This window comes from Sapajus apella, unplaced genomic scaffold (assembly GCF_009761245.1).
Source record: "Sapajus apella isolate SASKATOON/1434 unplaced genomic scaffold, GSC_monkey_1.0 scaffold20, whole genome shotgun sequence".
Lineage (NCBI taxonomy): Eukaryota > Metazoa > Chordata > Mammalia > Primates > Cebidae > Sapajus > Sapajus apella.
Window position 1 is genome coordinate 28,761,297 of NW_022436960.1, and position 27,934 is coordinate 28,789,230.

The 27,934-nt window shown below is 39.0% G+C and overlaps 1 protein-coding gene and 1 long non-coding RNA gene across 5 annotated transcripts in view; both read right to left on the reverse strand.

The window, feature by feature from the left end:
• The window catches only part of LIN52 (lin-52 DREAM MuvB core complex component), a 126,226-nt gene that overhangs the window by 53,682 nt on the left and 44,610 nt on the right, over positions 1–27,934 (reverse strand). The window contains exon 6 of one of the 4 annotated variants that reach the window (XM_032287893.1): positions 1,033–1,259. The exons of the other annotated variants lie outside the window; for them this stretch is intronic. Coding sequence (XP_032143784.1) covers positions 1,258–1,259 — 2 coding nt within the window. The 3' untranslated portion in view covers positions 1,033–1,257. Of the gene's footprint in view, positions 1–1,032; positions 1,260–27,934 lie in introns of those variants that run through there. 4 annotated transcript variants of the gene reach the window in all.
• On the reverse strand, positions 7,841–27,874 carry LOC116558020. The gene is made up of 3 exons (XR_004271789.1): positions 27,864–27,874; positions 23,049–23,052; positions 7,841–7,990 (listed from the first exon to the last, which is right to left on the reverse strand). It is a non-coding gene; the product is annotated as an uncharacterized LOC116558020 (long non-coding RNA).

A 27,934-nucleotide genomic window follows, 5' to 3' on the forward strand; every position in this document is an offset into this window, starting at 1 on the left:
AAATCCTAATCTGCCTTCTTTATAGAGCTCATTTTGATTAAGAGCAATCTCCACATATAGCACAGTTTATGTAGTGAAAGGCAAACCATAATTATGAGAAATACATCAGACAAATCCCAATTGAGGGACATTCTACAATATGCCTGACTGTACTCTTTAAAACTGTCACGGCTATCAAAAAACAAGGAAAGTCTGAGAAACTGCCATGCCAAGATGAGCTAAGGAGACATGACAACTAAATGAAATAAAGTATCCTGGATGGGACCTGGAACAGAAAAAAAACATTAAGGAAAAGCTAAAGAAATCTGAATAAAGCATGGACTTTACTGGTTCATTAACTTTTATTACAATTAATTTGTACAATTTATATGTACCTAATGCAACAGGGGAAATTCCATATGGGTTATATGAGAACTCTCCTTCACAATTTTCCTGTAAATTAAAAAATATTCTAAAATTTAAAATTTATTGAAAAACAACTAATGACAATTTACAAACTAAATCAGATGCTGGCAAAAACATAAATAATTTTTATGTTTTTACAAGAGAAGATATAGTTTTAAAAGAAATCATTTTCCACCAGCTGTGGTGGCTCACGCCTGTAATCCCAACACTTGAGAGGCTGAGGTGGGTGGATCACCTGAAGTCAGGTGTTCGAGACCAGCCTGGGCAATATGGTGAAACCCCATCTCTACTAAAAATACAAGAATTAGCTGGGCATGGTGGTGGGCGCCTATAATCCCAGCTATTCGGGAGGCTGAGGCAAGAGAATCACTTGAACCCAAGAGGTGGAGGTTGCAGTGAGCCAAAATCGTACCACTTCACTCCAGCCTGGGCGACAGAACAAAACTCCATGTCAAAAAAAGAAAAAAAATCATTATGCATTAAAAACAATATTTTTGGAATAATAAGAGATAGCCTTTATAAATGAAAATTTTCATATATACTTATTTTTAACCTAATATGAATAACAAAAATATATTTAGTTATTAGCATATTTAGTTATCAGTTTTAAAGGTATTCTCCAGAAGATACTCCCATGTAAAATGTCAAGGACTATTACAATAAATGGGAAACGCCCATAAAGTATACACACACAAGGAAAAAAAAAGCTAGTTCTAACATTAAAACATAGTTGGGAGGGGTATGTGCAAATAAAATTATATAATATATTCTCAAACCAGACATTAACATTCTTTAGATTCTTTACTGGATTCCTCTCCTTGTTTGGAATCTTCAAGAAATGATTTGCATGTGCTCTGGTAAAGACAAAAGGCAGGCTCAGGTCAGGAGCACAGCTCCTCCCATTCCCAAATTAGGAATTACATACATTAGGATTCTGTTAACTCCAAAGGGAAATATAATAATAAATTTTTCCATTAAGGCCCAATGTCTTTAAGTGTCTAATACATAAAAATACTATCTATGGCCCTGGCTTCTAAAATACTAGATACAGAAAAGTCAAAAATCTTCCAATGCAAGAAAAAAAAAAGAAAGAAAGAAATTGTAGAAAAGTCAAAACTCAATGGCATAATGGCAGGCATAGCATAATATATGAAAAGCAATGGCTATGGAGTCAGATAGCATGGATTGATTCACAGCTCTTGGGCTAGTCCAAACCTTTGCCAAATGTAAAATGGAGACAATGTTCCAATTTATAGGGCTGTTGTAAGGCTTTAGAGATTATGTGCCTAAAGCACTTAGTGAAGTACCTATTAGTAGGTACTCATAAAATGATGGCTGTTGAAGCAATGATTATCAATGTTTCTTAGCAGGCACCTGATGACTACGGGAAGAACAGGAGGAAACAAAAGTTAATTGAACAGTATAAAAACAATGTAGAGCCCATCTGTACAGTCCATCACCATTAACACAGCACTCTTCTTTTTTTTTTGAGATGGAGTCTTGCTCTGTCACCTAGGCTGGAGTGCAATGGTGTGATCTCAGCTCACTGCAGCCTCTGCCTCCAGGGTTCAGGCAATTCTTGTGCCTCAGCCTCCCGAGCAGCTGGGATTACAGGCTTGTGCCACCACGTGGGCTAAATTTTGTATTTTTAGTAGAGACTTCACCATGTTGGCCAAGCTGGTCTCGAACTCCTGACCTCAGCCTCAAGTGATCCACCTGCCTCGGCCTCCCAAACTGCTAGGTTTATAGACATGAGCCACCGCACCAGGCCTAACATAGCACTCTTAAATAAGACAATGCACCCATTTGATGCAACAACCTATGGGGAAAGCACAGTAGTCATTTATCACCTATATTTTTCATAGATGAGAAAACAAAACAAAACAGGCAGGTTAAGTGATTTGCCCAAGGTCACCACCTAATAAGGAGCAAAGTCAGGACTTGAATGTAGTTCTTCTGACTCCTGCTGATTAGCGTGTTAACTGGTCTCTCGTTCTGCACTATAGCCATGTTTCGTGCTTTAACTGGCAGATAACTCTTGACTTCCAAGGCACGTTACTATAATCCATGTCAAATTCCTTACAATTAAAACTCCTATATGGCAAAGAGTCTTAAACCCCACCAAGCACTACTATTATAAGAAAACTTCAACATTAAAAAAGAGAAGCTATTCAAATAGCAGTTGATTTATATTAAAATAACCAGCAAAAACAGACTGGTCAATCACTTTTTTCTTTTAATTTCTGCTCAACTGCATCCTAATCACCTCATTAATAAATTTCACTGACATCTTTGTACAAAGCAGTTAGTCATTATCTCAATCTTCCTAAATATAAGACAGGAAAAAAAGACACTGCCCAAATCCTTTCCAAGTGTTCTATCCAATAAGTCCTACTTAAAGCAATACTACATTAAACCAACTGTCTCTTACTCTATATGTTGTTATTATTGCTTCATTCACAATAGTAATGCAACAAATGGACAAAAATAATAAAATGTTCTTTCTGGTCTACTTATCCTAGTGTGTGACTTTTCTTCATTCCCAAAGAAAAAAGTTTCTAACAATATACCCACATTTTAACTAAAATCTTCAAAGGGAATACTGCCATCTACTGAATCACATTCATCACCATCCTTTCTATTCCAGTGACCTCATTTAATGACTCTCTGGGTATAAAAACTGCATTTTAAGGATGTTTATGTTAAAAATCAAACCTTTAAGACAGAAAAGGTTGTATATATTCATAGCTGCCCATGACAAAAATACCTTAGAAAACAATTCCAGTTACTCTTATCCCATTATATAAGGTCTGCTCAAGAAATATTTAGAAATCTGAAGCTCGGAGCAGGGAGGCAGGGGAGTTAGTTTCCTTCATCTTTAAAATCTGCTTTTCCTAACTGGCTGGAAAACTACTGATGCTCAAAACCTTTTTTTCATGAGTTTCCCATATCAAACCAGAAAGGCTTTAAGTGCTATCATTTCAACTTAAGGTCAGACTGGCTATGAGCCTTTCGAGTATATTCCTTTTTATTTTTATCTCAGTCACTATTTGTCTTTACATATTTTGAGTTAATTTTAAAAAGTATAACATATGAAAAGAAAAATGTACAAATCATAAGTACACTGTGTAACAACCACATATAGATACAAAGAGAATCACTACCAGCACTGCAGAAGCCTCCCTCCTCAGGCCCCCTCCCACCCATCATCATGGCCCCAATGCAACCATTTTTGTATTTGTATCACCATGGATTAGTTTCACTTGTTTCTGAACTTTATATAAATGAAACTGTACTATATATACTCTTTTGTGTCTAGCTTCATTCATTCAATGTTATATATATTCCTGAGATTCATTCATGTTGTTGCCTGTAGCAACAGCTGGTTCATTTTCATGGTTATACAGTACTCTATTACATTCTCGTATAATAAATTATTGTATTATTTATTCATTCTACCGCCAAGTGATTTGGGGTTGTTTCTAGTTTGGGTCAATTATAAATAGTCCTGCTCTGAACATTTTTGTATGTATCTTTATCTTTTGGCACACAAATGTATGCATACCTATTTCTACGGTATATAGCATAAAAATTACTGAGGCACAGGGTAGAGGTATGATCAGTTTTAGTAGATACTGCCTAAGGGTTTTCCAAAATGGTTGTTCTGATAATCACTTGCCATTTAAAGACCCCTATTTCTCAGCAAGGAGACAATCTTTTAACTATAAATTATTCCCAGTTAAAAGAATTTGAGACACTTGAAAGCAGTAAGAAGCACTTAGGGAAAGAGAGGTTAGAGAGCTGCTAAGATCATAACATGAGACCTTTGCAGACTCTCGGTCCCTCTTGAGGACTATGATCTGGAATCCAGGGGTTGGTAGAAGCCTATTTTGCAAAGAGAAGAGTCTGTATCCCATATCACTGTATCCTAGAGCCAATTTACCAGCAGGTTTCTCTCATCCAGGTTCTTCTAAACACTCTCTAACCCTAATCAATACATCAGACTCCCAGATAAAGATATTATCTATTTCAGCTACAAGCTAAATTATTTTAGTTATAATTCAAAGGCATTTTTATATCATTTTTATCTGATTGCATGGAATGTATTTTGAAGTAAAAAGGTTTACGAAAAACAAGAATATTTCTGGAATTGAATAGGAATTACTATAACGGCAACCCCTCCCCCAAGATTTCTCCTATTTATAGTAACAAAGACCTTTGTCAATAATGTGAGAACACCATGCCTAACCTCATTCATGTACCGATCAGGCCTACTACAGTCTTATCTCATCATGATGTCTCAACTTAAAGGCAAAAAGGAGACAGCTGCCAGAATATTTTAATACCTATGAATTTAGAGAATTGCTTTACGTCAGTCTAATCATTTTGTAGAGTTATAAAAATATCTGCTACAAAAGCAATGCTATAAGTATGTGTCCTTATGTAGCTGACGGTTATAAAACACTGCACAGCCCTGGGTCAAAGTCTGCCAAGCCAAAACTGATATACATCAGTGTTGCTGTGAATTTTTAAAACTGTTCTGCCTAATCTTTCCAAAGAACTCTTGTTCATTTAAATAAGAATTAGCTGCAATAGTAACCAACTATTTCAGTGCTTCAACAACGAGTGGTGCCCACTGAAAATTCAGAAATCACCACTGTATGTCAGAGGAAGCTAACATTTAACATGCAAAAGACAAGAAAAACTCCAAAATATTTTTAAAATTAAGGGTTTTTGTAACTCTGATAGGTAGTAAATCCATTCAGCATAGAAAGCAGAAATAATCAAAATCATTGTCAAGGTGCAGGTCAGATTCATCCTAGGCCAGGGACGCTTGATGGTGGCTTTCTTATCTCTGTTGCCACTTATAGGCTTAGCAGGGTAAAGCTAGACAGTCTATTGCATGGTGGCCAAATTATGATGTAAAGTTACTTCGCCCCCTTAACAGACTGATCTATATGTGGAGGAATAGACAATCAAGCTCTTTTTTTTTTGAACTGTACTAACAAACTAGGATAGCAACAAGGAAAATGAATATGAAAAAAAAATAATTTTTGCAGGTTAATCAAATAGCAACTGCTATATAAAATACATTTTGCCGGGCGCGGTGGCTCAAGCCTGTAATCCCAGCACTTTGTGAGGCCAAGGAGGGTGGATCACGAGGTCAAGAGATCGAGACCATCCTGGTCAGCATGGTGAAACCCCGTCTCTACTAAAAATACAAAAAAATTAGCTGGGCGTGGTGGCGCATGCCTGTAATCCCAGCTACTCAGGAGGCTGAGGCAGGAGAATTGCCTGAACCCAGGAGGCGGAGGTTGCGGTGAGCCGAGATCGCGCCATTGCGCTCCAGCCTGGGTAACAAGAGCGAAACTCCGTCTCAAAAAAAAAAAAAATAATAATAATAATAATAAAATAAAATAAAATACATTTTACATGGAATCGTACAGTGAGAAGGAAACCAATTTGCCACTGTTGACATGTAGGATTTGTTTTCTTGTTCCAGTTTATATTTCACTTTTTTAAAATAAGATTTTTCCCAAAAACCTTTAGCCTACTGTGATCTCCCATTTCTGTCAACCTCTATGCTCCCCAGGTGGCTCTCAGTACATGCTGTCTTGTACTGTGATCAAACTTTTTATACATATGCCTGTCTCTCTAGTCAGATTATAAGTGCCATGAGAAGAGCTTACGTATTTTTGACACTCAGGGTCTAGCGTATTGTTTTACATAATAAATATTTACTTATTATGATAGTATCCAAATCCTAAGAAATGGATGTGAACCTTTAGTAGGGTCCCCGATGTTAACATAAGTACTGAGGAAGATCAGGAGATTATTTCCAATCTATTTTGGGAAAGAATAAAGGGAAGAACAGAGGTAGAAGGATTTATTTACAAATTGAGGAAAGTAGAATAAAAAAATCACTACACATTAAAAAAAAAAAAAAAAAAAAAAAAGGCCGTTGATTAGGAGCAGGCCTACAATAGAGTTCGTCAAAACCTTGTGGGCTTCCTAGATAGGTTTTATTTTCTTTTTTCTTCTTTTCCTATATAACTTTTTAAAACCTGAGATATAATTCACATAGCATAAAAGCTACCTTCATCCACTTTAAAACTGTGAAATATACATAACATCTACCATCTCAACCATTTTTAAGTGTACACTTCAGTGTGGCATTAAGTGTGTTTCCATCACTGTGCAACCAGTCTCCAGAATTTTTTCAGCTGGCAAAACTGAAACGCTGTACTCATTAAACAACAACTTCCCCATTCCTCCCAGCCCCCATCCTACTTTCTATCTTTATGAATCTGACTACTCTAACTACCTCACGTACGTGGAATTACGTAGTGTTTTGTCTTTTTGTGACTGGCTTATTTCGCTTAGCATAATGTCCACAAGGCTGTGTGTCAGATATTCCTTCCCTTTTAAAGGCTGAATAATGCTCCATTGTATGTATCTACTACATTTGGTTTATCCATTCACCTGTCAATGAACATTTGGGTTGCTTCCACCTTTCAGCTATTGTGAATAATGCTACTATAAAGACAGGTGTACAAACATCTCTTTAAATTCCTGCTTTCAATTCTTTTGGTTATATATTCAGAAGTGGAATTAATGGATCATATGGTAATTCTACTTTTAATTTTTCAAGGAACCGCCATAATGTTTTCCACAGTGGCTGTACCATATTGCATTCCTACCAACAGTGCACAAGGGCTCCAATTTCGCCACATCATCAACAACACTTCTAACATCTCATTATGGTTTTTATTTAAATTTCCCTAATGACTAATATGCTAAACATCTTTTCGTATGTTTACTGGCAATTTATATATTTTCTTTGGGGAAATGTCTATTCTTTTTTGAGACAGCGTTTTGCTATGTTGCCCAGGCTGGTCTCAAACTCCTGTGCTCAAGTGATCCACCTGCTTAAGTCTCCCAAAGTGTTGGGATTTCAGGAATAAGTCACTGTACCCAGCCTACCCAAGTACTTTCTTGATGGTGTCTCTGATGCACAGAAGTGTTTAATTTTAATGGAGCTTGTTCTTTTGATGTATCTAGGAAACTACTGTCAAATTCCAGGTCATGATTTATGGCTATATTCTATGTTTTTAGCTCTTATATTTAGGTCCATGATCCATTTTGAGTTAATTTTTTATATGATACAAGGTAGAGGATCCAATTTTATTTTTTTTATGCGGATATTTTGTTTGTTTGAGATGGAGTTTCCCGCTTGTTGCCCAGGTTGGAGTGCAATGGTACGATCTTAGATCACTGCAATCTCCGCTTCAGGGGTCCAAGAGATTCTCCTGCCTCAGCCTCCTGAGTAGCTGGGATTACAGGCGTGTGCCACTATGCCCAGCTAATTTTGTATTTTTAGTAGAGACGAGGTTTCATCATGTTGGTCAGGCTGGTCTCAAACTCTTGACCACAGGTGATTCACCCACTTCAGCCTCCCAAAGTGCTGGACTTACAGGCGTGAGCCACCGCACCCAGCCTCATGTGGATATCGTTTCCCAGCACCAGTTGTTGAAAGAGACTACTTCCCACCATTGAATGATCTTGGTGTCCTTGTCAAAAACCACTAGGCCCACTAGCCAGAGGCTGAGGCAGGATAATCCCTTGAGGCCAGGGTCGAAACTGCAGTGAGGGGAGGGTGCAGCTGTGAGAAAGAAAAAAAAAAAACCTGCAGTGAGCCACGTTTGTACCACTGCACACCAGCCTGGGTGCCAGAGCAAACCCTTGTCTTAAAAAAAAAAATTGAAGAATAAAACTCTGTCATGTGTGACAACATGGATGAACCCGGAGGGGATTATGTTAAGTGAAATAAGCCATACACAGAAAGACAAATACTGCCATGATCTCACTCATATGTGGAATCTTGTAAGAAAGAGTGGTTACCAAATTTTGGGGAGAGAAGAGGGCAGGGCAAGAGGATGAGGAAAGGCTGGTCAATGGGCACAAAATTATAATTATACAGGAGTTCTGGTGTTCTGTTGCACAGCAGGGCAACTACGATTAACAGTAAGGTATCATATATTATAAAATAGCTGGAAGAGAGGCTTTTGAATGTTCTCACCACAAAGAAATGATAAATGCATGAAGTAAGAGATATACTAACTACCCTGATTTTATCATTATACAACATATATATATTGAAATGTCAAACTGCACCCCATAAACATGTACAATTATAATGTATCAATTAAAATTTTGAAAAAAATGATAATTTGTATAGTAAAAAAAAAATCTCACAGTAAATTCTTTGTTAAAAGGTCAACTGCATCTGCTTTTTTGGTGGGCTGTGGGAGACAGAGGCTTCTCATTCTGTTGCCCAGGCTAGCGTACAGTGAACCAATCACAGCTCACTGCAGCCTCTACTTCTGGGGCTCAAACAGATCCTCCCACTTTGGCCCCAAATAGTTGAGACCACAGGTGCACACCGCCACACCTAGCTAATTTTATTGGTATTTTTGGGCAGAGACAGGGTCTTTCTACGTTGTCCAGGCTGGTCTCAAACTCCTGGGCTCAAGTGATCCTCCCACCTTGGCCTCTCAAAGTGCTGGGATTATAGGCATAAGCCACTGCGCCCAGCCTGATTCTGTTTCTCTCAGAGTAAGATAGGAGAGTATAGAACACAGAAGAAACAAAACAGCATACAAAATAAGAAAGATGTTTTGTTAAACTATAGGTATTATGCACAAAGCTTGTAGGAAATTGATAATTTACACTACATTTTCTTATTTCAAATGCATCACTTGTGCTAGCTTCAGGGAACTGATTTGTGTACACTCTGGACTCATTCCATAATCTATCTATAGTAAGAAACTTTCTCTGAAATTTGTCTATTTGCTTAACAGGTTTAATCTTCTGATGGCTTATGGAAAGTTCTAATCTAATTTGATCAGAAAGCTGAAATGTCACCAAGCATAGGTACAGGACTGAGCTAAGGTTTTCTGTAAAGGACCAGACAGTAAGTATGTTAGGCTTGTGGGCCACATTCAGTCTGTTTCACATTCTTCTGTTCTGTGTTTTTGTTTTACTTTTACAGCCCCATAAACATAAACATGTAAAAAACAGTCTCAGCTCGGAGAACACAAAAACAGGCTGCAGGCCATAGTTCACTGACCTTTGGTCTAGAGTAGTACTGTCCAATATGGTAGCCATTTGCTACACATGGCTACTGAGGAATTAGATTTTAAATTTTATTTATTTTTACTTAACTTTAAACAAACACATGCAGTTAGTGGCTACTGCTTTGAACAGTTTAGGTCTACAGGATCTCTAATAGCCCAGAACAGCTCAAGAAATCTCTGTATACCTGCTTCCCATGAATCTACTAAAGGCTTGGACAAGAAGTAAATCAGTTATTGTTATTAATAATGGCCTCCAATTATTAAATTAAGGATTGGGCATCAATTCAAATGACTAACATCAAGGACAGGAAAAACACTGTATAAAAAGTCTGAAACAAAACTAGTTTGCATTTTGCAATTTAGTAGTATGACATCTCTTCAATAATATTTGGCCAAATCACAACTTTCAAGTGCTGAGAATAGGACTAAAGGGCACTGAGTTTAAAAAAAAAAAAAAAAAAAGGCTTGCAATGCTCCCATCTTTGGCAGATGTGAAATTTCTACCATTCAATTTGCATACAGATTCTATTATTAAGACAGATGCAACTAAAATTAAGTTTCTGTTTGCCTGAGAAGACAACTGATTTCTCCCATCACTGACCTGAAATGCTCTTGGAAAATTGCTTTGCTTCATTCATTACACTGCCACTCCCAGCATGGCCCTTAAAGTTCATGAGGCACAAACTGGCTTTGTTAGCCAAGCTGTTACACAAGAAACCTAAGTCCTCATTTCCACGTGCTGACAAATCATTTCCCAAGTCCATTAATGCATTCAAAACTTGATTCCTGGAACTTCTGAAGTAGAAAATTAGGGGAGAAAACACTTATTCAACTTTAGAGGAAGCCGCCAGTGTCTTGGACAACACTCATCAAAGGCTATTTGTTTTCCCCCACCTATCTGGGACAGAATATTTCTCATTTAACTAAGCAACAAATTAAAAGCACACAGTGGAGTGCATATCACTACATGTATGTCCAGCTAATGATGCATGACAAGACTCATACTACCTCTCCCCTAAAAGTGTTGCCTCCAGCATTTCCTATTTTAAAACAATACTGGACTAAAATATAACATTCCTGAAGAAAGGAAAATCACTTCATGTAAAATCAGAGTTTGAACCATGAAATGCAAGTCAGTGGATGCAACCTGTTTGTATGCTAAGGCTTCAGTTATAAGGTCTAAGTCAAACTATCTACAAAGAGTCTTGAATTGGTACATCCATATAGTGAAATTCTATGAACCATTTGGAAAACAATGAAGCAATCTATGTATACCACTGTGGAAAGGTATCCAAGATATGTTGTGAGGTCATATAGACAAGTCACAAAACAGTATGTATATTATGATTGCATCTGTGTATGGTAATGTGTATAAACTTTACTATGTACAGACAATGTCTGGAAGCATCCATGGAGAAACTGCTGGTGGCAGTTGCCTCTCATAAAGTCAACAGATAAGGTTTTTACTTTTCCTCCAGAAACCACTTCTTTACGATTATAGTGTTGATAATTTAAGTAAAAAAGTTAAAACTCTTCCTTTTATAGTTAACATCATTGTAATGTTCCTAAGATAGCTTTTGTTAATGAATTTCCATGGGGGATGGAAGAGAAAAATGCATACAACAGTATTACAAAACAGAAAAAATAAGGCACTTGCTAGGACAAGGCAATCGGGCCTTGATAGGACAAGGCAATCCACAAGTGCCAACCAGCTCCTGGGCCATAAAGATCTCAGGAGAGCCATCACATTTCAATTACCATCACTAACATTACTTATTATTTGGCCTGCTCCAGTCCCTAAGGAAGGCAGCTTGTGATGATAATACCCAGCCTCTTCTTGTAAAACAATTCATTAGGCAAAGCAGAACAGCTGGGGCAGCCACGTGCAAGTTCCTAAAGCACCGCCCCACTGGGACCTCTGGCCCTGATTTCCCTTTTCGTGAGGGACAGCCACCACCCCTCTGGCAGCTGTAGAGTCCTCCAGAGACACTTCAGGTTTAATCAGTACTTCCTGCACTGGAGAGGGTCATTTGATTTCTAACATAAACTAATGGTACTCCTGCTTTCAGCAGGTTACACCAGGCATCAGATAAGAGGCTTTAGGGCATTTTTATCTTGTTCTAATGCTCGAGAGTTAATGAGGCAGCAAAAGATATTGTCATAGAGCCCCGGTGTAGCTATATTATCCAATAAACGGACTCTTTCCAAGACAGGTTTAATATGGATCGAGGAGGTAAAGAAGACTGGCTTAATATTGATCCTATTGAGAGGATGAGGATCCAGTCACCATAAGTAGGGCAAATCATGCACATTCTGCAGTAGACAAAGTGCTACAATTAAGGTAAGGAGTCGCCTTTAAATACTAACAATAAAATATTGCTTTTTACCATTTAAAGCAGCAAAACCCCACCAGATTTATTTAGTGTTTTGGGCTAAGTTCTTATTAAAAAGCTTTTAAGGAATCTATTTTTGTGTTTTTGCTGAAAAGTATTCTTAGGAGCTCAAATTTTAAATTAGTAATAAAGCTAATGTGGCTGTATATTATATTTATATAATACGTAATCTGTATATTATATATTATTAAAGGGATTATAGCTTTTTTACTATCTGAGAAGCACATTTTATTATGTTAAATTGTAAAGACTGCCTTTAACTTCTAAATATCACCACAGTCTACCTCAGACAGGCTTCAGAAATAATTCAATCATTCATCCAACAACACTGATAGTAGCCTATTATAATCAAGCCTATGTGAAACACAGTGAAAATAATAAACTCTTGGACTCACTAGTCTATGTTAGCTGCATAAAAGAAAATTTAGTCTAACAATATTTTTCTTGTATCTTAGAATCTGTTTTGGTAAACATACAGAAATCAGAAAACCAAGTGTTTCTCTTCTCCATACCCATAAGTATCTGTAGCAGGTTCTACTCAGCAATTTTGAAAACTGACCATTTCTTGAGTGGCTTGTTCCCTAAAGATGAAAAAGAGCTGAGATTTTCTAATATTTATTTACTTGGAGAAATTGCCAAAGGGAGGGGGAAAAAATGGTCTGCAAGACCCCTTAATAGGACATGCTGGGCATGCAGTCACTCACTTATGGAGCACCAAACAAACTTAATATGGTAAAGAAAACAAGATAATTAAGTCCATATGTGCACCTGTAAAATCACTAATTCTGAAGCTTCTTTCTCAGCATAACCATCACCTCACATTCTCTACACACCCCACTGCTCTTGCATAGGTCTCTCATCCCCTGCTATGGCAGAGAATGTTGGCTGCCTGTTCCAAGATCCATGTTCCCCTTCCTCTGTATTAATAGAACACCAGCTTTTTAGCAACCAAAATTATAGCTCAGAATAAACGATTACATTCTTTTGCAGCCACGCCAGGTGATTAAGTTATGTGGGACTTCCAGGAATGCTGTTTAAAAAGAAAAGTGTCAGCTGTGTGGGATCTCTTTTCTAAATTAAATTGAATTCCTATCCCAACTTCTTCTAGCCTACAACTCAGGCATGATGGCTAGAAGCTCTAGTGTGCATATATTTAGAACTGGAAGGATGGAAGCTTTAGTCCTTGATGAAACCGTGGAACTGCACTACCTGCTAGGTGCACCTACCTCCACCCTTCCTTTTTGTTGAAAAAAAATTCCACCTTGTGTAAGCCACGATCATTTTAGATTTCCTGTTATGTGTAGTTGCACTTTATCACAACAGACCATATATTCACAATCTTTTAGCCTATAATCCTGTAGTAGTTTAAGTTATTAAGTTATTCATTTCAAAGGTGCTTTTTTTTTTTTTTTTCTGAGACAGGGTACAATGTCTCCCAGGCTGGAGTGCAGAGGATGGGGGATGGGACGAGGGTGTGATGATAGCTCACTGCAGCCTCCACCTCTTGGACTCAAGTGATTTTCCCACCTCAGCCTCCCATGTAGCTGAGACTACAGGCATGAGCCACCTTGCCAGCTAATTTTTAAATTTCTCTGTAGAGACGGAGACTCGCATGCTGTCCAGGCTAGCCTTGAACTCTGGGCCTCAAGTGATCATGCCACCTTGGCCTTCAAAGATGCTTTAACACCACCTTAGCAAACAAAACTGATATTTTATAATGCATATCTCAGTTCCACTCTAAATTGTATTCTCCTAGTCACAAGGGCTTAAAATATTGAAATCACTTTGGCTCTTCATCTCTCTAGTCTTTAAAAAAAATTATCAATTTTTCCCCCAAAATATCTTACATCCATTCTGAAAAATTCCTTCCCAGTCTGAAGTGTATTCTTTCCTCTTATATCAAATATTACCCATCGAGTTCTACTTCAAGTTTCATCTCTTCCCAGAGGCGTTCCCTGGATTATTTACCTCACTTTTCCCTCTGTCTTCTGAATGTGCAGAACATGTGCTCAGAAAGGGAGCATGGTGTGAAAAAGGTCAGATCAGGCAGAGCTGTAAGGCCAAGTTAAAGGTTTTTGATTTATCCTAAGAACAAGGAGAAGCCATTGATAGATTTTAAGGAGAAGGGAATGAGGTCACATGTCAGTTTGTGTTTCAAAAATATTACTCTGACTGTGGAATAGTTATTGGAGAAAAGATGAATTCTACAGGCAATTCAATTGGAAGAAGGAGAGCATACCAGAAATAAAGAAGCTTGATAAAGCAGGCTTATTGTAGAGGGAGAACTCAAAACTCAATATTCTAGAGGAAAATGATAGTCATTTGAGTAAATATACGTTCACCATAGGAAAAAGCTGGTAAATATTTATTAAAAGAGGTTCTGTGGGCTGGGTGCGGTGGCTCATGCCTATAATCCAAGCACTTTGGGAAGCCAAGGCGGGTGGATCACTTGAACCCAGGGGGTGGAGGTTGCAGTGAGATCACACCACTGCACTCCAGCGTGGTGACAGAGTGAGACTCTGTCTCTAAAAAAAAAAAAAAAAGGCTGCTGTGCAAAATTTAGTGCTAAATGTTCTCTTATCAAGAATGTAATGTAATGGTATTTACAATGCCAGAATTTGGATTGGATCTTGGTTTTAATAAAAACACTACACAGATTTTTAAGAACAAATTGGGGATGTTTGAATGTGAAAATATATTAGATTTTTAAATTATTAATTTATCTTGGATGTGATAATATTATATAGAAAACTATCCTTATTATTAGGAGACGTGTTCTTAAGCATTTAGGAGTAAAGTGCCATGGTGTTTGAAATTTACTTCCAAATGAGTGAGGAAGGAGAGAATATCTACATGTAATATACACAGAGCGTAGTTTGCTGGGTGACTAAAATTTTTTCATAATGAACTGTTGGAGGAAAAGAAGACGTAATGGCTTTTCTTCTTAATTTATTGAAGAGGGGCTTCTTTACTGATCTACCTGTGGCATTGATAGTCATTTACTTGATAATTTGAAAAGTTTTATAATTCCAAGGAAGTCCAGGATTTTAAAAAGTAAAATACCACGTAAGGATTTTGACCCAAGAATTATCCCTTCTACAAGTAAACAGACCAGTACTCCAACTCTTCCTTTAGTTTCAAGCGTGGCTACTGTTGGATTCCATTCTCAGTCTGACTAAGGGGGGCAGCTGCCTGTCCTCTTTCAATCTGGAGACATGTGACTGAATCATACTCCAGCAGCTATATTTATTAAACCTTTAATACAAAGTTATCAATCCCTCTTGCAGAGTCATTTCAAAGAATAGTAGGTACACAATTTATTATCCAAATAATATTTTATTGTATTGTTCTTTTCTTTTTAAATGACATTTTCCTCCAATACTGTGAGACTGTTGGCTAATTAAACCCTTGTTTTCACTGAACTTGACAGCTGACAGCAGCAGAAATGGATGCAAACAACCATAAACTATTTTCCCTCCAACCAGGAGAAAAATGCTTCCCCTGTGAAGCTAAAATACTACACTTTCCCCATATTTCAAACTATTTTCTGGGAGGAGAAATTCTTAGTAATAACAAGCTTTTCAACCTGAGCAATTAGAAAGCTTATTTCCAATATCAGACCCAGCTAGACTTCTCACTCTTCTTTTGACAGGCTGACTGGGAATACAGGTGAAACTCCTTAACTTAGTCCAAACCTGTACTTACAATCAGATTGTATAAAATTAATGGTCTGCATCAAAAGGTATGTCAAGCACTTCCAACACGGGCAGTCACTGAAGAAAAAAATTTAAGTTCCTAAGACAAGGAGTTACAACACTAACACAACAACTCTAGGTTTTGTTAGGTTGTTTTTAGGTTACTGTATTTGTTTGCTACCTTGGACACAGCAAGTGATACACTGGAAGTTTCCTCAAACTAGAATTAGGTAACAATGTAATTTCACAAGCTTACTCTATGAGGAATACCCATTAGGATGGAATGAAAAAGAAAAGGAGAAAACAATCTCAATAGTTTAGGTATCCAAATAGTTTTTTATTGCTGAGAGTGCTAAAAGCCAATGAACAGTAAAAACATAAACTTTATGGCATGTGAATGATATCTCAACAAAGAGTTATTTAAAAAATTGATTTAAAGAGTTTAAAAAAAACTCCCTGTTCTAAGGGGGCAAGAAATGACTGACAAAGGCCTGAATAGACTATCCCTCTTGCTCAAAGAAAGTAAGAATAAACTTGTTAAGTAAGTTTATCCCTTGTTAAGTAAGAATAAACTCCACTATGGCAATAGGTGTGATAAGGAATTAAAACCACAGATAATTTCAAATCTCATTTTTGCCACAGTTTTAACCACACTTTTCACCCCAGCTTCTAGAAAGATGCCAAACACTTTTGTATCACATCACCTCCTTTAATCTTCCCACTCCCATGGTAGAAAAATGAATGACTATGGTCAGTTGCAGTCAAAAAGGAATGTGAGCAGAAGAGAAGTTATGAAGATATCAACTTGATTACTCATCATATTATTTGGACTTGTGGGCTGACGACTGTAGGTTGACGCTTATCATGCATCTTATCCCGTCACTGTTAAAACTCTTCTATCACCTACTCTGTTTCTTCTTTTTTTTTGAGACGGAGTTTTGATCTTTTGCCCAAGCTGGAGTGCAGTGACGAAATCTCAGCTTACTGCAACCTCCATCTTCCAGTTTCAAGCGATTCTCCTGCCTCAGCCTCCTGAGCAGCTGGGTTTACAGGCGACAGCCATCATGCCCGGCTAATTTTTGTATTTTTAGTAGAGACGGGGTTTCACCATGTTGGCCAGGCTGGTCTCTAACTCCTGACCTCGTGATCCATCACCTCAGTCTCCCAAAGTGCTGGGATTACAGGCAGGAGGCACTGTGCCCAGCCCCCTACTCTGCTTTTAAACTATCTCAAAGAAGGTTCAGGGTATGCAAGGGTAGTTTTGATTCTTGAGGGATTTCTTGAGTATCAAATGTACTAGAAGAAAACTATGTGTTTGCTTTTTCATCTACTTAAAAAGGACTTCTCTTAATTTGTTTTTTTTCAAAATTACTATAAGGAAAGAAAACACTAAACAGAGAGATCCAAAGGGGCCTTTTAAAGACAGGAATATTAAGAATTGCTCTAAGACTGCCTTTCTTGGCCGGGCGTGGTGGCTCATGTCTGTAATCCCAGCACTTTGGGAGGCCATAGGCGGATGGATCACCTGAGGTCAGTTAGAGACCAGCCTGGCCAACATGGTGAAACCCCATCCCTTAAAAAAAAAAAAAAAAAAAAAAAAAAGACTGCCTTTCTCATGGTAAATGGTTGTGGGCACACCACTTTCAGCAGATGGAAAAGAGTTAATAATAATTGATAATTAAGATGAGGCAGATGTAGTCTTCACCTTAACTCTGGCTGGCCCACCTTGAGGAGAAATGAGTGCTCTGAAAGAGAAACCCTGTGTTTTAATTCTAAGAAAAGGAAAATGGGAGAGGGGAACCTAAGTGTAATTATCAACAGTGATAGGAAAGGGAAGTCACCTTAAAGGTACATTATAAAATAATGTTAGAAAGGATTTTTCACATCTACCATATCAATTCAAGCTGCATTTTCATTTAGGAAATGAACATTGTCTGTCTCTGTTCTATTTTCAACATACAGTTATCCTAGGTGGTCATTTGACCTCAAACAAACAAACAAGAGAGGCCAAGGTCCAGTATCAATTCCTATCCCACCATTCCTACCTAATCTCCTAGCAAGTTAATGCAAATCAAAGCAAGCACTTCAGTGCTACTGGTAGTGAAGCCTGTTCCTTTCCCAAGAGAGGCCTGTAAAACAGGACAGTCACTGACAGCAGTACAATTACTGACACAGATACAGACTTTATGGACATGTTTATCTCTGCTGTAAATCCACACACTCTCTCCACTCCGATTCACAAGTCATAAAGAAATTGCAGATAATGAAAAAGTTGGGGAAATTTACAGCATGTCGGAAACCTCAGACAGCCAGAAGAAATTAAAGAGCTGACTAGGGATAAATCACACAGGTACAATTAAAACTTCCCGTATACCTCCTTCATTTCCAAACTGAGGCACAATCCAATGGAGCTGATGAAAAGTTGAGGTCATGACTCTGCAGCCTGTAATCATTTCTTAACTACATGTTAAAAATTAGCCAATTCATGGGTCATGTGCAAATGCTGATTTCTTGTTGCTATCTTGATTTCCTCCACTTTCCACTAGAAGAACCCACAGAGCAATCCTGTCTGTAAACGGGCCAAATTGCAACAAGCAATAAATGGAAAGGTGATGTCCCCTCTCCCACTGACATCTCTGTAGGTGCAGGACATCTTTTACCATCGTCACTGTGGATTGAGCATTAAAATGAGAAAGTGGAGCTACAATGGGTGAATGAAATTGGAGGTTTCTTGTTCCCTAATAAATAACTATTCTGAAGGTTTCATTTGATCTCTTTTCAACATTCCAAAGGATATTTTAAAGGACTGTTATGTTACTAGAACAAGAATTACTTCTAGAGATACTTGTTTTTCAATAGTGGACTGAGTTAACGGCTCAGACTGTTATGTAACCATCTCTGCATGCACTGATTAATGTGTTAATTAATACGCAGCTCTTGTTACAATAAAGCAAATCAGAAAAATCCAGAGATAAGAATCAATGTCTATTTCTTAAATATTAAGGCTTAACAGATCCCCACTATTGAAAACTAGAAAGAATAAAGTAAGTTAATTTTGGGTACCTATATTCTAGAAGGCTTTTAATAAAATCGTATGTGAAGGGAAAAAAGGAACATTTTGTTACATGCTGCTCTCCTCCATCTTCCCCAGCTTATTTAGATGCAACTAGCAGGTTTTAAAAACACCAACCCAATCACTTACAAGATTTCTCTGCAAAGCAGAAATGTAGAACATAGATTTTACCAACAAACTTTTACATAACTGGACCAAATCAAGAGTGTCATCAAAGTTATACACAAGTCAATACTAATCTTTGTGCATCTCCATAGGATGAAGCCTCAACCAAATTAGCTCTGACAGATTTTGAAATTTTGAGCCCTGTCAAGAAATGAGGCTTTTTTTTAGATATGGAGGATACAATTGACATGGTTTCAGTTTTGTTCTTATTTACTCCTTGCTGATTTGAGGTCCATTTTACACTTCACAGAATGCAAACATCATTTTCATTTTATATATTAAGATTTTATTCTCTGTAGAATAAAATTAGTTCTAAGGAAATGCTAAGAGTTTCAACTCAGACTATCACTACCATAAAAAACTTAGGTCATGGCCAGGCGCGGTGGCTCAAGCCTATAGTCCCAGCGCTTTGGGAGGCCGAGGCAGGCAGTTCATGAGGTCAAGAGATTGAGACCCTCCTGGCCAATATGGTGAAATCCCATCTCTACTAAAAATACAAAAATTAGCTGGCCGTGGTGGTGTGCACCTGTAGTCCCAGCTACTTGAGAGGCTGAGGCTGAAGAATCACTTAAACCTGGGAGGCGGAAGTTGCAGTGAGCCAAGATCGTGTCACTGCACTCCAGCCTGGAGACACAGCGAGATTCCATCTCAAACAAACAAACAAACAAACAACAAAAAAAAACCACTTAAGTCATATCTAGTGCATGGATCTCAATTCTATTCATCCAATAAGCATTAAGATGGTCTTTGATCTGCTTTTGTTTATAACAAAAAGTTCCTTAAGCTTGCAAGTGTCTTAAGTGTCAGACTGGTGTCCAGTATCAACAGGAACTGTGAAATAAAGGTTTATTTACAAGCTTCAATAAGCAAATCAGGAGAGAGATCCAAGATGGCTGATCACTAGCAGCTCAGGATTGTAGCTCCCAGTGAAAGCGCAGAGAACGAGAGGATGCCACACTTTCAGACGAATTTTTGTTGCTCATGCACCAGGGGATTCCCAGCGGAGGAGCCCCACAGGTTGCCAGCGCAACTCTTGTGACCGGGGAGGCGGTTTTACCTCTGCCTTGGTGCGGCGGTTCTTGGTGCAGAGTGAGAAAAGCACCATCAATCATAACACTGCTGTTTTGGCCAGTGCAGTGGGTTGCTCAGATTTTAGCGCCGGGAATCAACAAGTTGGACGTCCATTCAGAAACCCAATTATAAAGACGGTAATTATAAAGACCACAGATGGATAAATCTATAACGAAGGGAAGAAAACAGCCTAAAGGCTGAGAATACCCAAAATCAGAACGCCTCTCCCTCTACAGGGCATCGCAGTTCCTCATCAGCAACAGAACAAGGCCTGATGGAGAGCGAATGTGTACCATTAACAGACGCAGGCTTCAAAAGGTGGATGATAAGAAACTTCAGTGAATTAAAAGAACTTGTTCTAACCCAATGCAAGGAAACTAAGAACTTTTAAAAAAGGTTTGATGAAATGTTAACAAAAATACACAATTTAGAGAGGAATATAAGTGAATTAATGGAGCTAAAAAACGCAACACGAGAACTTTGCGAACTATGCACAAGTTTTAACAGCCGAATAGATCAAACAGAAGAAAAGATACCAGAAGTTGAAGACCAACTTAATGAAATAAAACGAGATGACAAGATTAGAGAAAAAAGGATAAAAAGGAATGAGCAGGCCGGGCGCGGTGGCTCAAGCCTGTAATCCCAGCACTTTGGGAGGCCGAGGCGGGTGGATCACAAGGTCAAGAGATCGAGACCATCCTGGTCAACATGGTGAAACCCCGTCTCTACTAAAAATACAAAAAATTAGCTGGGCATGGTGGCGCGTGCCTGTAATCCCAGCTACTCAGGAGGCTGAGGCAGGAGAATTGCCTGAACCCAGGAGGCGGAGGTTGCGGTGAGCCAAGATCGCGCCATTGCACTCCGGCCTGGGTAACAAGAAAGAAACTCCGTCTCAAAAAAAAAAAAAAAAAAAAAAGGAATGAGCAAAGTCTCCAAGAAATATGGGACTATGTGAAAAGACCTAATCTACGCTTGATAGGTGTACCTGAATGTGACAAAGAGAATCAATCCAAGCTGGAAAATACGCTTCAGGATATTATTCAGGAAAACTTTCCCAACCTAGCAAGGCAGGACAATATTCAACTCCAGGTAATACAGAGAACACCACAAAGATATTCCTCAAGAAGACCAACCTCAAGGCCCATAATCGCCAGATTCACCAGGGTTGAAATGAAGAAGAAAATACTGAGGGCAGCCAGAGAGAAAGGTCAGGTTACCCATAAAGGGAAGCCTATCGGACTCACAGCAGATCTCTCAGCAGAAACCCTACAAGCTAGAAGAGAGTGGGGGCCAATATTCAACATCCTTAAAGAAAGGAACTTTCAACCCAGAATTTTACATCCAGCCAAACTAAGCTTCATAAGCGAAAATAAAATCTTTTGTGAACAAGCAAGCACTCAGAGATTTTGTCACCACCAGGTCTGCTTTACAAGAGCTTCTGAAAGAACCGCTACACATAGAAAGGAACAACCAGTATCAGCCTTTCTAAAAAAATACCAAAAAGTAAAGAGCATCAACATAATCAAGAATTTACATCAACTAATAGGCAAAACAGCCAGCTAACATTAAATGGCAGTATTAAACTCACATATATTATTATTAATTATAAATTTAAATCGACTAAATCCCCCAATCCAAAGACACAGACAGGCAAAAAAAGCCAAAACCCATCAGTAGGCTGCATCCAGACCCATCTCACATCAAGGATACACAAAGACTCAAAACAAAGGGATGGAGAAAGATTTACCAACCAAATGGAGAGCAAAAATAAATAAATAAATAAAAAGCAGGAGTTGCTTTAAAGCAACAAAGATCAAAAGAAGCAAAGAAGGATATTACATAATGATAAAAGGATCAATGCAACAAGAAGAGCTAAAGATCCTAAATATATACGCACCCAACACAGGAACATCCAGATATATAAGACTTATAAAGAGACTTAGACTCCCACACAATAATAGTGGGAGACTTCAACATCAATATTAGACAGATCAATGAGACAGAAAATTAACAACGATATCCAAGATTTGAACTCAGATCCGGAACAAGTAAACTTAATTAACATTTATAGAACTCTCCACTTTAAATACACAAAATATACACTCTTATCAGTACCACATCACATCTATTTACAGGTTTAAATGAAATATTGGTTGGCTGCTTGTTTGTTATTTTCTTCCCTCATTTTTTTTTTCATGTCTCTATTATTAAGCACAATTATAGGCATACCAATTTTTAGACTACATTCTAGCCCGGGCAATAAAGCAACACCCCCGTTCTTTCTCCCTCTTCCTCTTTCTCTTTCTTCCTCTCCTTCATTCTTTCTTTTTATTATTCTTTTTCTTTCTTTCTTTCTTCTTTTTTTAGGGAAAAAAAAAAAAGTGGACCTCACCCCTCCAAAGGCTATCCATCTCCCCCTTTCCCTGGAACTCTCCCCCCATAGTATCAACACACAAGAATCTTGGTCAGTCCTTATAAAAATAAATAAATAAATAAAAAATTTAAAAAAAAGAAGCAAATCATATTTTATCAAAGGAACATTTGAGTGAAGCAAAGAAACATCCACTGTTACTATCATGAGGCAATGAACCCCTGGATTAAGAATCAGAAGACCTGGACTTCAGTGCCAGTTTTACAAATAACTGTTAGTCTGGGCAAATCATTAAAGCTCGATGAACCTCAGTTACCTCATCTGTTTACATGGCAATAATAAATAGTAGTGAGAATTAAATGAGAAAACACATGTAAGAAATATAACAGGCTCATAAATGTTAACAGCCCTTTCCTTTTCATGATCTCATGATTCAGATGCCAGGTTCTGTCACTGATGAGCTTTGTAGCTATCCTTAGGTAAGTCACCTAAGATCTTTAGGCCTCTGTTCCTGCATCTGTAATATTACAGGGTTGTGACTCAATCTCTAAGATTCCTTCCAGCTTTAACATGCTATGATGATTGATTCTATCACTAAATTACTAGGTGCCCTTGGGAAAGTCACTTTTTTCAGATCTTAGTTTCCTCATCTTTAAATACTGAAAACTGAATCAACAGAAAAACAGATAACACTATAACAGTATTCATAAAAGGAGGAAAAACAAGTGGCTAGTAAACATTACTAGAAACCAAAGAAATACATATTAAAAATAGGTAAACATAATTGTTCACCTATAAAATGGGCATGTATTAAAAAGTTTAAGCCTAGGTCCAGGCATGGTGGTTCACACCTGTAATCTCAACACTTTGGATGGCCAAGGCAGGTGGATCACCTGAGGTCAGGAGTTTGAGACCAGCCTAGCCAACACGGTGAAACCGTGTCTCTACCAAAAACACAAAAAAGTAGCCAGGCATGTTGGCAGGCACCTGCAATCCCAGCTACTTGGGAGGCTGAGGCAGGAGAATCCCTTGAACCTGGGAGGTGGAAGTTACAGTGAGCCTAGATCATGCCACTGCACTCCAGTGTGGGCAACAAGAGTAAAACTCCATCTCAAAAAAAAAAAAGTCACTTAAAGAACAAAGTTTATTCTTGGATATCCTTCAATCTCACGTAGAAATACCACAGCATTTAGGAATTCTAAGCTGACACCAGGGTTCACTCAAGATTGCTAACAGCCATGAAAAGCACAACTATAGAATTTGACAAAGTATATTGGACAATGGGTGACAGGATTTGGGCTGGTTATTTGTTACACAATACCCTAGAAGGCAAATAGACAATCAGAATACTTAAGAATAAAAAATTTAATTTCTGGTCTGGGCAACGTGGCTCACACCTGTAATCCTAGCACTTTGGGAGGCCAAGGCAGGAGAAATGCTTGAGCCCAGGAGTTTGAGACCAGCTGGGCAACAGAGATCCCATCTCAATAAATAAACAAACAAACAATTAATTACATTAAATAAATTTAATTCCTAAATTATGTTTAAATTTTTGGTTGTCAATTCTACAATTAAAAGCTTGCTTAGGGCTGGGCATGGAAGCTCATGCCTGTAATCCTGGCACTTTGGGAGGCTGACGCAGGCGGATTACTTGAGGCCAGGAGTTTGAGACCAGCCTGGCCAACATAGCGAAACCCCATCTCTACTAAAACAAAACAAAATCAGCTGGGCATGGTGGCACATACTTGTAATCCCAGCTACCCAGGAGAATGAGGCAGGAAAATCACTTAGACCTTGGAGGTGGAGGTTGCAGTGAGCCAAGATCATGCCACTGTGCTCCAGCCTGGACAATAGAGCAAGACTCCATCTCAGAAAAACAAAAACAAAAACAAAAGCCTACTTAGGCCAGGCATGGTGGCTCATGCCTGTAATTCCAGCACTTTAGGAGGCTGAGGTGGGCAGATAACCTGAGGTCAGGCGTTTGAGACCAGCTTAGCCAACATGATAAAACCCTGCCACTACTAAAAATACAAAAATTAGCTGGGAGTGGTGGTGCACGCCTGTAATCCAAGCTACTTGGGAGGCTGAGGCAGGAGAATCACTTGAACCCAGGAATCAGAGCTTGCAGTCCGGCAAGATTGCACCATTGTACTCCAGCCTGGATGACAAGAGTAAAACTCCGTCGCAAAAACAAACAAACAAACCTGTTTGGTAAATTCCTCATTTCCTAATATGTGTTCATATAATTTATTTTTTTTGAGACAGGATGATATGGTTTGACTCTGTGTCCCCACCCAAATCTCATCTCGTAGCTCCCATAATTCCCATGTTTTAGGGGAAGGACAGGACATGGTGGGAGATAACTGAATCATGGGGGCAGTTTCTCCCATACTGTTCTCTTGATAGTAAGTGAGTCTCACAAGATCTGATGATTTTTTAAAAAAGAAGTTTCCCTGCACAAACTCTCTTTTTGCCTGCTGCCTCCATGTAAGATGTGATGTTTTTCTCCTTGCCTTCTGCCATGATGAGGCCTCCCTAGCCATGTGAAACTGTAAGCCCATTAAACCTCTTTTTCTTCCCAGTCTGGGGTATGTCTTTATCAGCAGCATGAAAATGGACTATACATCCATTTTATAGTCCACTCTGTGGACTTGCTCTGTCACCCAGGCTGGAGTACAGTGGCATGATCACAGCTCACTGCAGCCTCAAACTCCTGGGCTCAAGCAATCCTCTTATTTCAGCCTCCCAAGTAGCTGGGACTACAGGGATGTGCCACTACACCCAGCTAATTATTTTTTGTACAGATGGGTTCTCACTATGTTGTTTGGGCAATATCAAACTCCTGCGCTCAAGTGATTCTCCCGCCTCAGCCTCCAGAGTGTTGGGATTACAGGGGTGAGCCACTGTGCCTGGCTTCATGTACTTCAGAGATACAGAAAAGCAAAGTCTGGGATCCAACATATAAGCACCCTTTCACCTTCCCACCATCTCACAGATCTGATCTTCATCTATCCCCTCATTTCTCCTGATATGAAAGAGTAGACAAAGTAGCTCTCTTCCAGTCTAAGACTAACACACCTGTATTCTAAGTCCCATGCCTTCACACCCTCTCAGAAACCTTACTTATATTTGATTTGCCTGCAAGTTCCATCTTTGCTTTGAGATTTAAGTGTATATTAAGTCTATTGACCTAAAGCAACTAAACTCTGATTCCACTTCTCCCACTAGCTTTCACCTTTTGTCCCTCTGATGAGTCAGACTCTGAAAAGAATGACCTCCTTTTCTTATTTCCATTTCCTACATTCCATTCATTCCTCACTCTGTTTCAAACTGCCTCCACCATCCCACTAAAACTACGTCACTCATCCATACATTTAACTGCCTACACAATGTGTCCAGTTAACATCCAAAGACAAACCCCATGTCAAAAACCAAATGCATAATCTTTCCTTACAATCTGTTCCTCCTCCAGCATTCTTTTTTCTTTTCAGACAGAGTCTTCTTCTGTTGCCCAGGCTGGAGTGCAGTGGTGTTATCTTAGCTCACCACAACCTCCATCTCCCAGGCTCCAGTGATTCTCGTGCCTCAGCCTGCTAATTAGCTGGGATTACAGGTGTGCACCACCACAGCCGGCTAATTTTCTATACTTTTTAGTAGAAACAAGGTTTCCCCATGTTGGCCAGGCTGGTCTCGAACTCCTGGCCTCAAGTGATCTGCCTGCCTTGGCCTCCCAAAGAGATTACAGGTGTGAGCCACTGCGCCCAGCCACAGCATTCTTTTGTAAAAAGCTTAACTGAGATATAATTCATATATGATAATGCACAAATTTCAAGTGTACACTTTGATGTTTTGATAAATATATTCCACACTACAGAGGCAAGATCCTTTTGAGTCCTCCCTGGTGTCTTGGGAATGAGGTTTTTCCAGTTTGGTGGGAGTAGGGCCAGGCACGGTGGTTCACACCTGTAATCTCAACACTTTGGAAGGCCAAGGCAGGTGGATCACCTGAGGTCAGGAGTTTGAGACCAGCCTAGCCAACATGGTGAAACCGTGTCTCTACCAAAAATACAAAAAAGTAGCCAGGCATGTTGGCAGGCACCTGCAATCTCAGCTACTTGGGAGGCTGAGGCAGGAGAATCCCTTGAACCTGGGAGGTGCATGCGTGTATGGTGCCACGGCACTGTTCCTTCCAATCCTTTCAGACAGTTCTGTCTTCGTCCTCCAGTAGCTTCTTCACATGAATGTGGTGATCAGTCCTCAGCTAAATACTCCAGGAGGACTCTGTGGATCCCTCTTCTTTCTCTGTGCCACACTCTCCTCTCTGGTACTCTGCTGTCCTGTGAACTCTAGCTGCCCTGGCCTCTCCACACTCTTAGCTGTTTCTTCAACTCGGGAAGCCCACCAACCTCTGCCTGGATCCCTCTCCCTGCACCAGAGCCTGGAAGCTCTTTCAAAGCAGTAAACTAGGGCAGTCACAAAGTTCACCTCTTTTATATCCTTTCTCTTTGGTGATCACTGTCCTTTGTTGTCTGATGTCCAGCATCCTGAAAATCATTATTTCATATAGTTTGTCATTTAAAAAAATTGTTTCAGGTAAGGTGAATCTAGTCTCTGACAAACCAAGTTGACCAAAAGCAGAGGTCCCTCCATTGTTCTTTGCATGCCACTGATTTATATGCTCATCAGAAATCTAGGAGTCATCCCTGACACCTTTCTGCCCTCTCCCACAGCTAGTCCATCAAGACTTATTCTCTGTCCTGGCTAGGCGTGGTAGTCGATGCCTGTACTCCCAGCACTTTGGGAGGAAGAGATGGAAGAGTGCTTGAGGCCAGGAGTTCAAGATCAGCCTGGGCAACACAGCCAGACCCCATCTCTTAAAAAAAAAAAAAAAAAAAAAAAAATTTTTTTTTTAAGTTAAAAAAAAAATACTTATTCTGTGTCCTAAATCATTCTCAAATTAACTACTTATCTCCATGTTGACTACCAGTACCCTAGTTGTAGGCAGCACAGCCTTAGCTATTCCAATGACTTCCTACTTTGTCTCCCTAGTTCCTCGCTTGCCTTCCTGCAAACCATTTTCTACGTGATCAGAAACTGAATATTGTTTGCTTAAAGCTTTTGAGTGACTTCCCATTGCTCTCAGTATAATATCCAAAACACTTAATAAACCTGAGAAATCTCACATGATCCAACCTTTGTCTATCTCACCAGTCACTGTTTGAATTCCAGTCATATTAGTCTTAACTTTCAGTTCTTCAAAGGCACTGTGTGCCTTCCCACTACCAGACTTTGCTGTTCCCTTCTGAAAGCTCATCTCCCTTCTTTCCACCCAATTAACTCCTACTCATTCGTCATACCTAAATATGTTTTTCTCAGGAGACCCATCCCTGCCCTCTTAAGCTTTGTCCCACATTGTACTTAGAACAATGTCTCAGCAAATAATTATTTGGGTAAGGCCTTATCTAGTAGAATGTTAGCTTTATGACAGGAGGAACCATGTCTGTCTTATTTACTGCTAAGTCCTTGCTGCCTAGCATAGTACTCTGAAGTTACACAATAAATATTAACTGTATGAATTAGAAATACTAGGACTGGCCGGGCACAGTGGCTCACACCTGTAATCC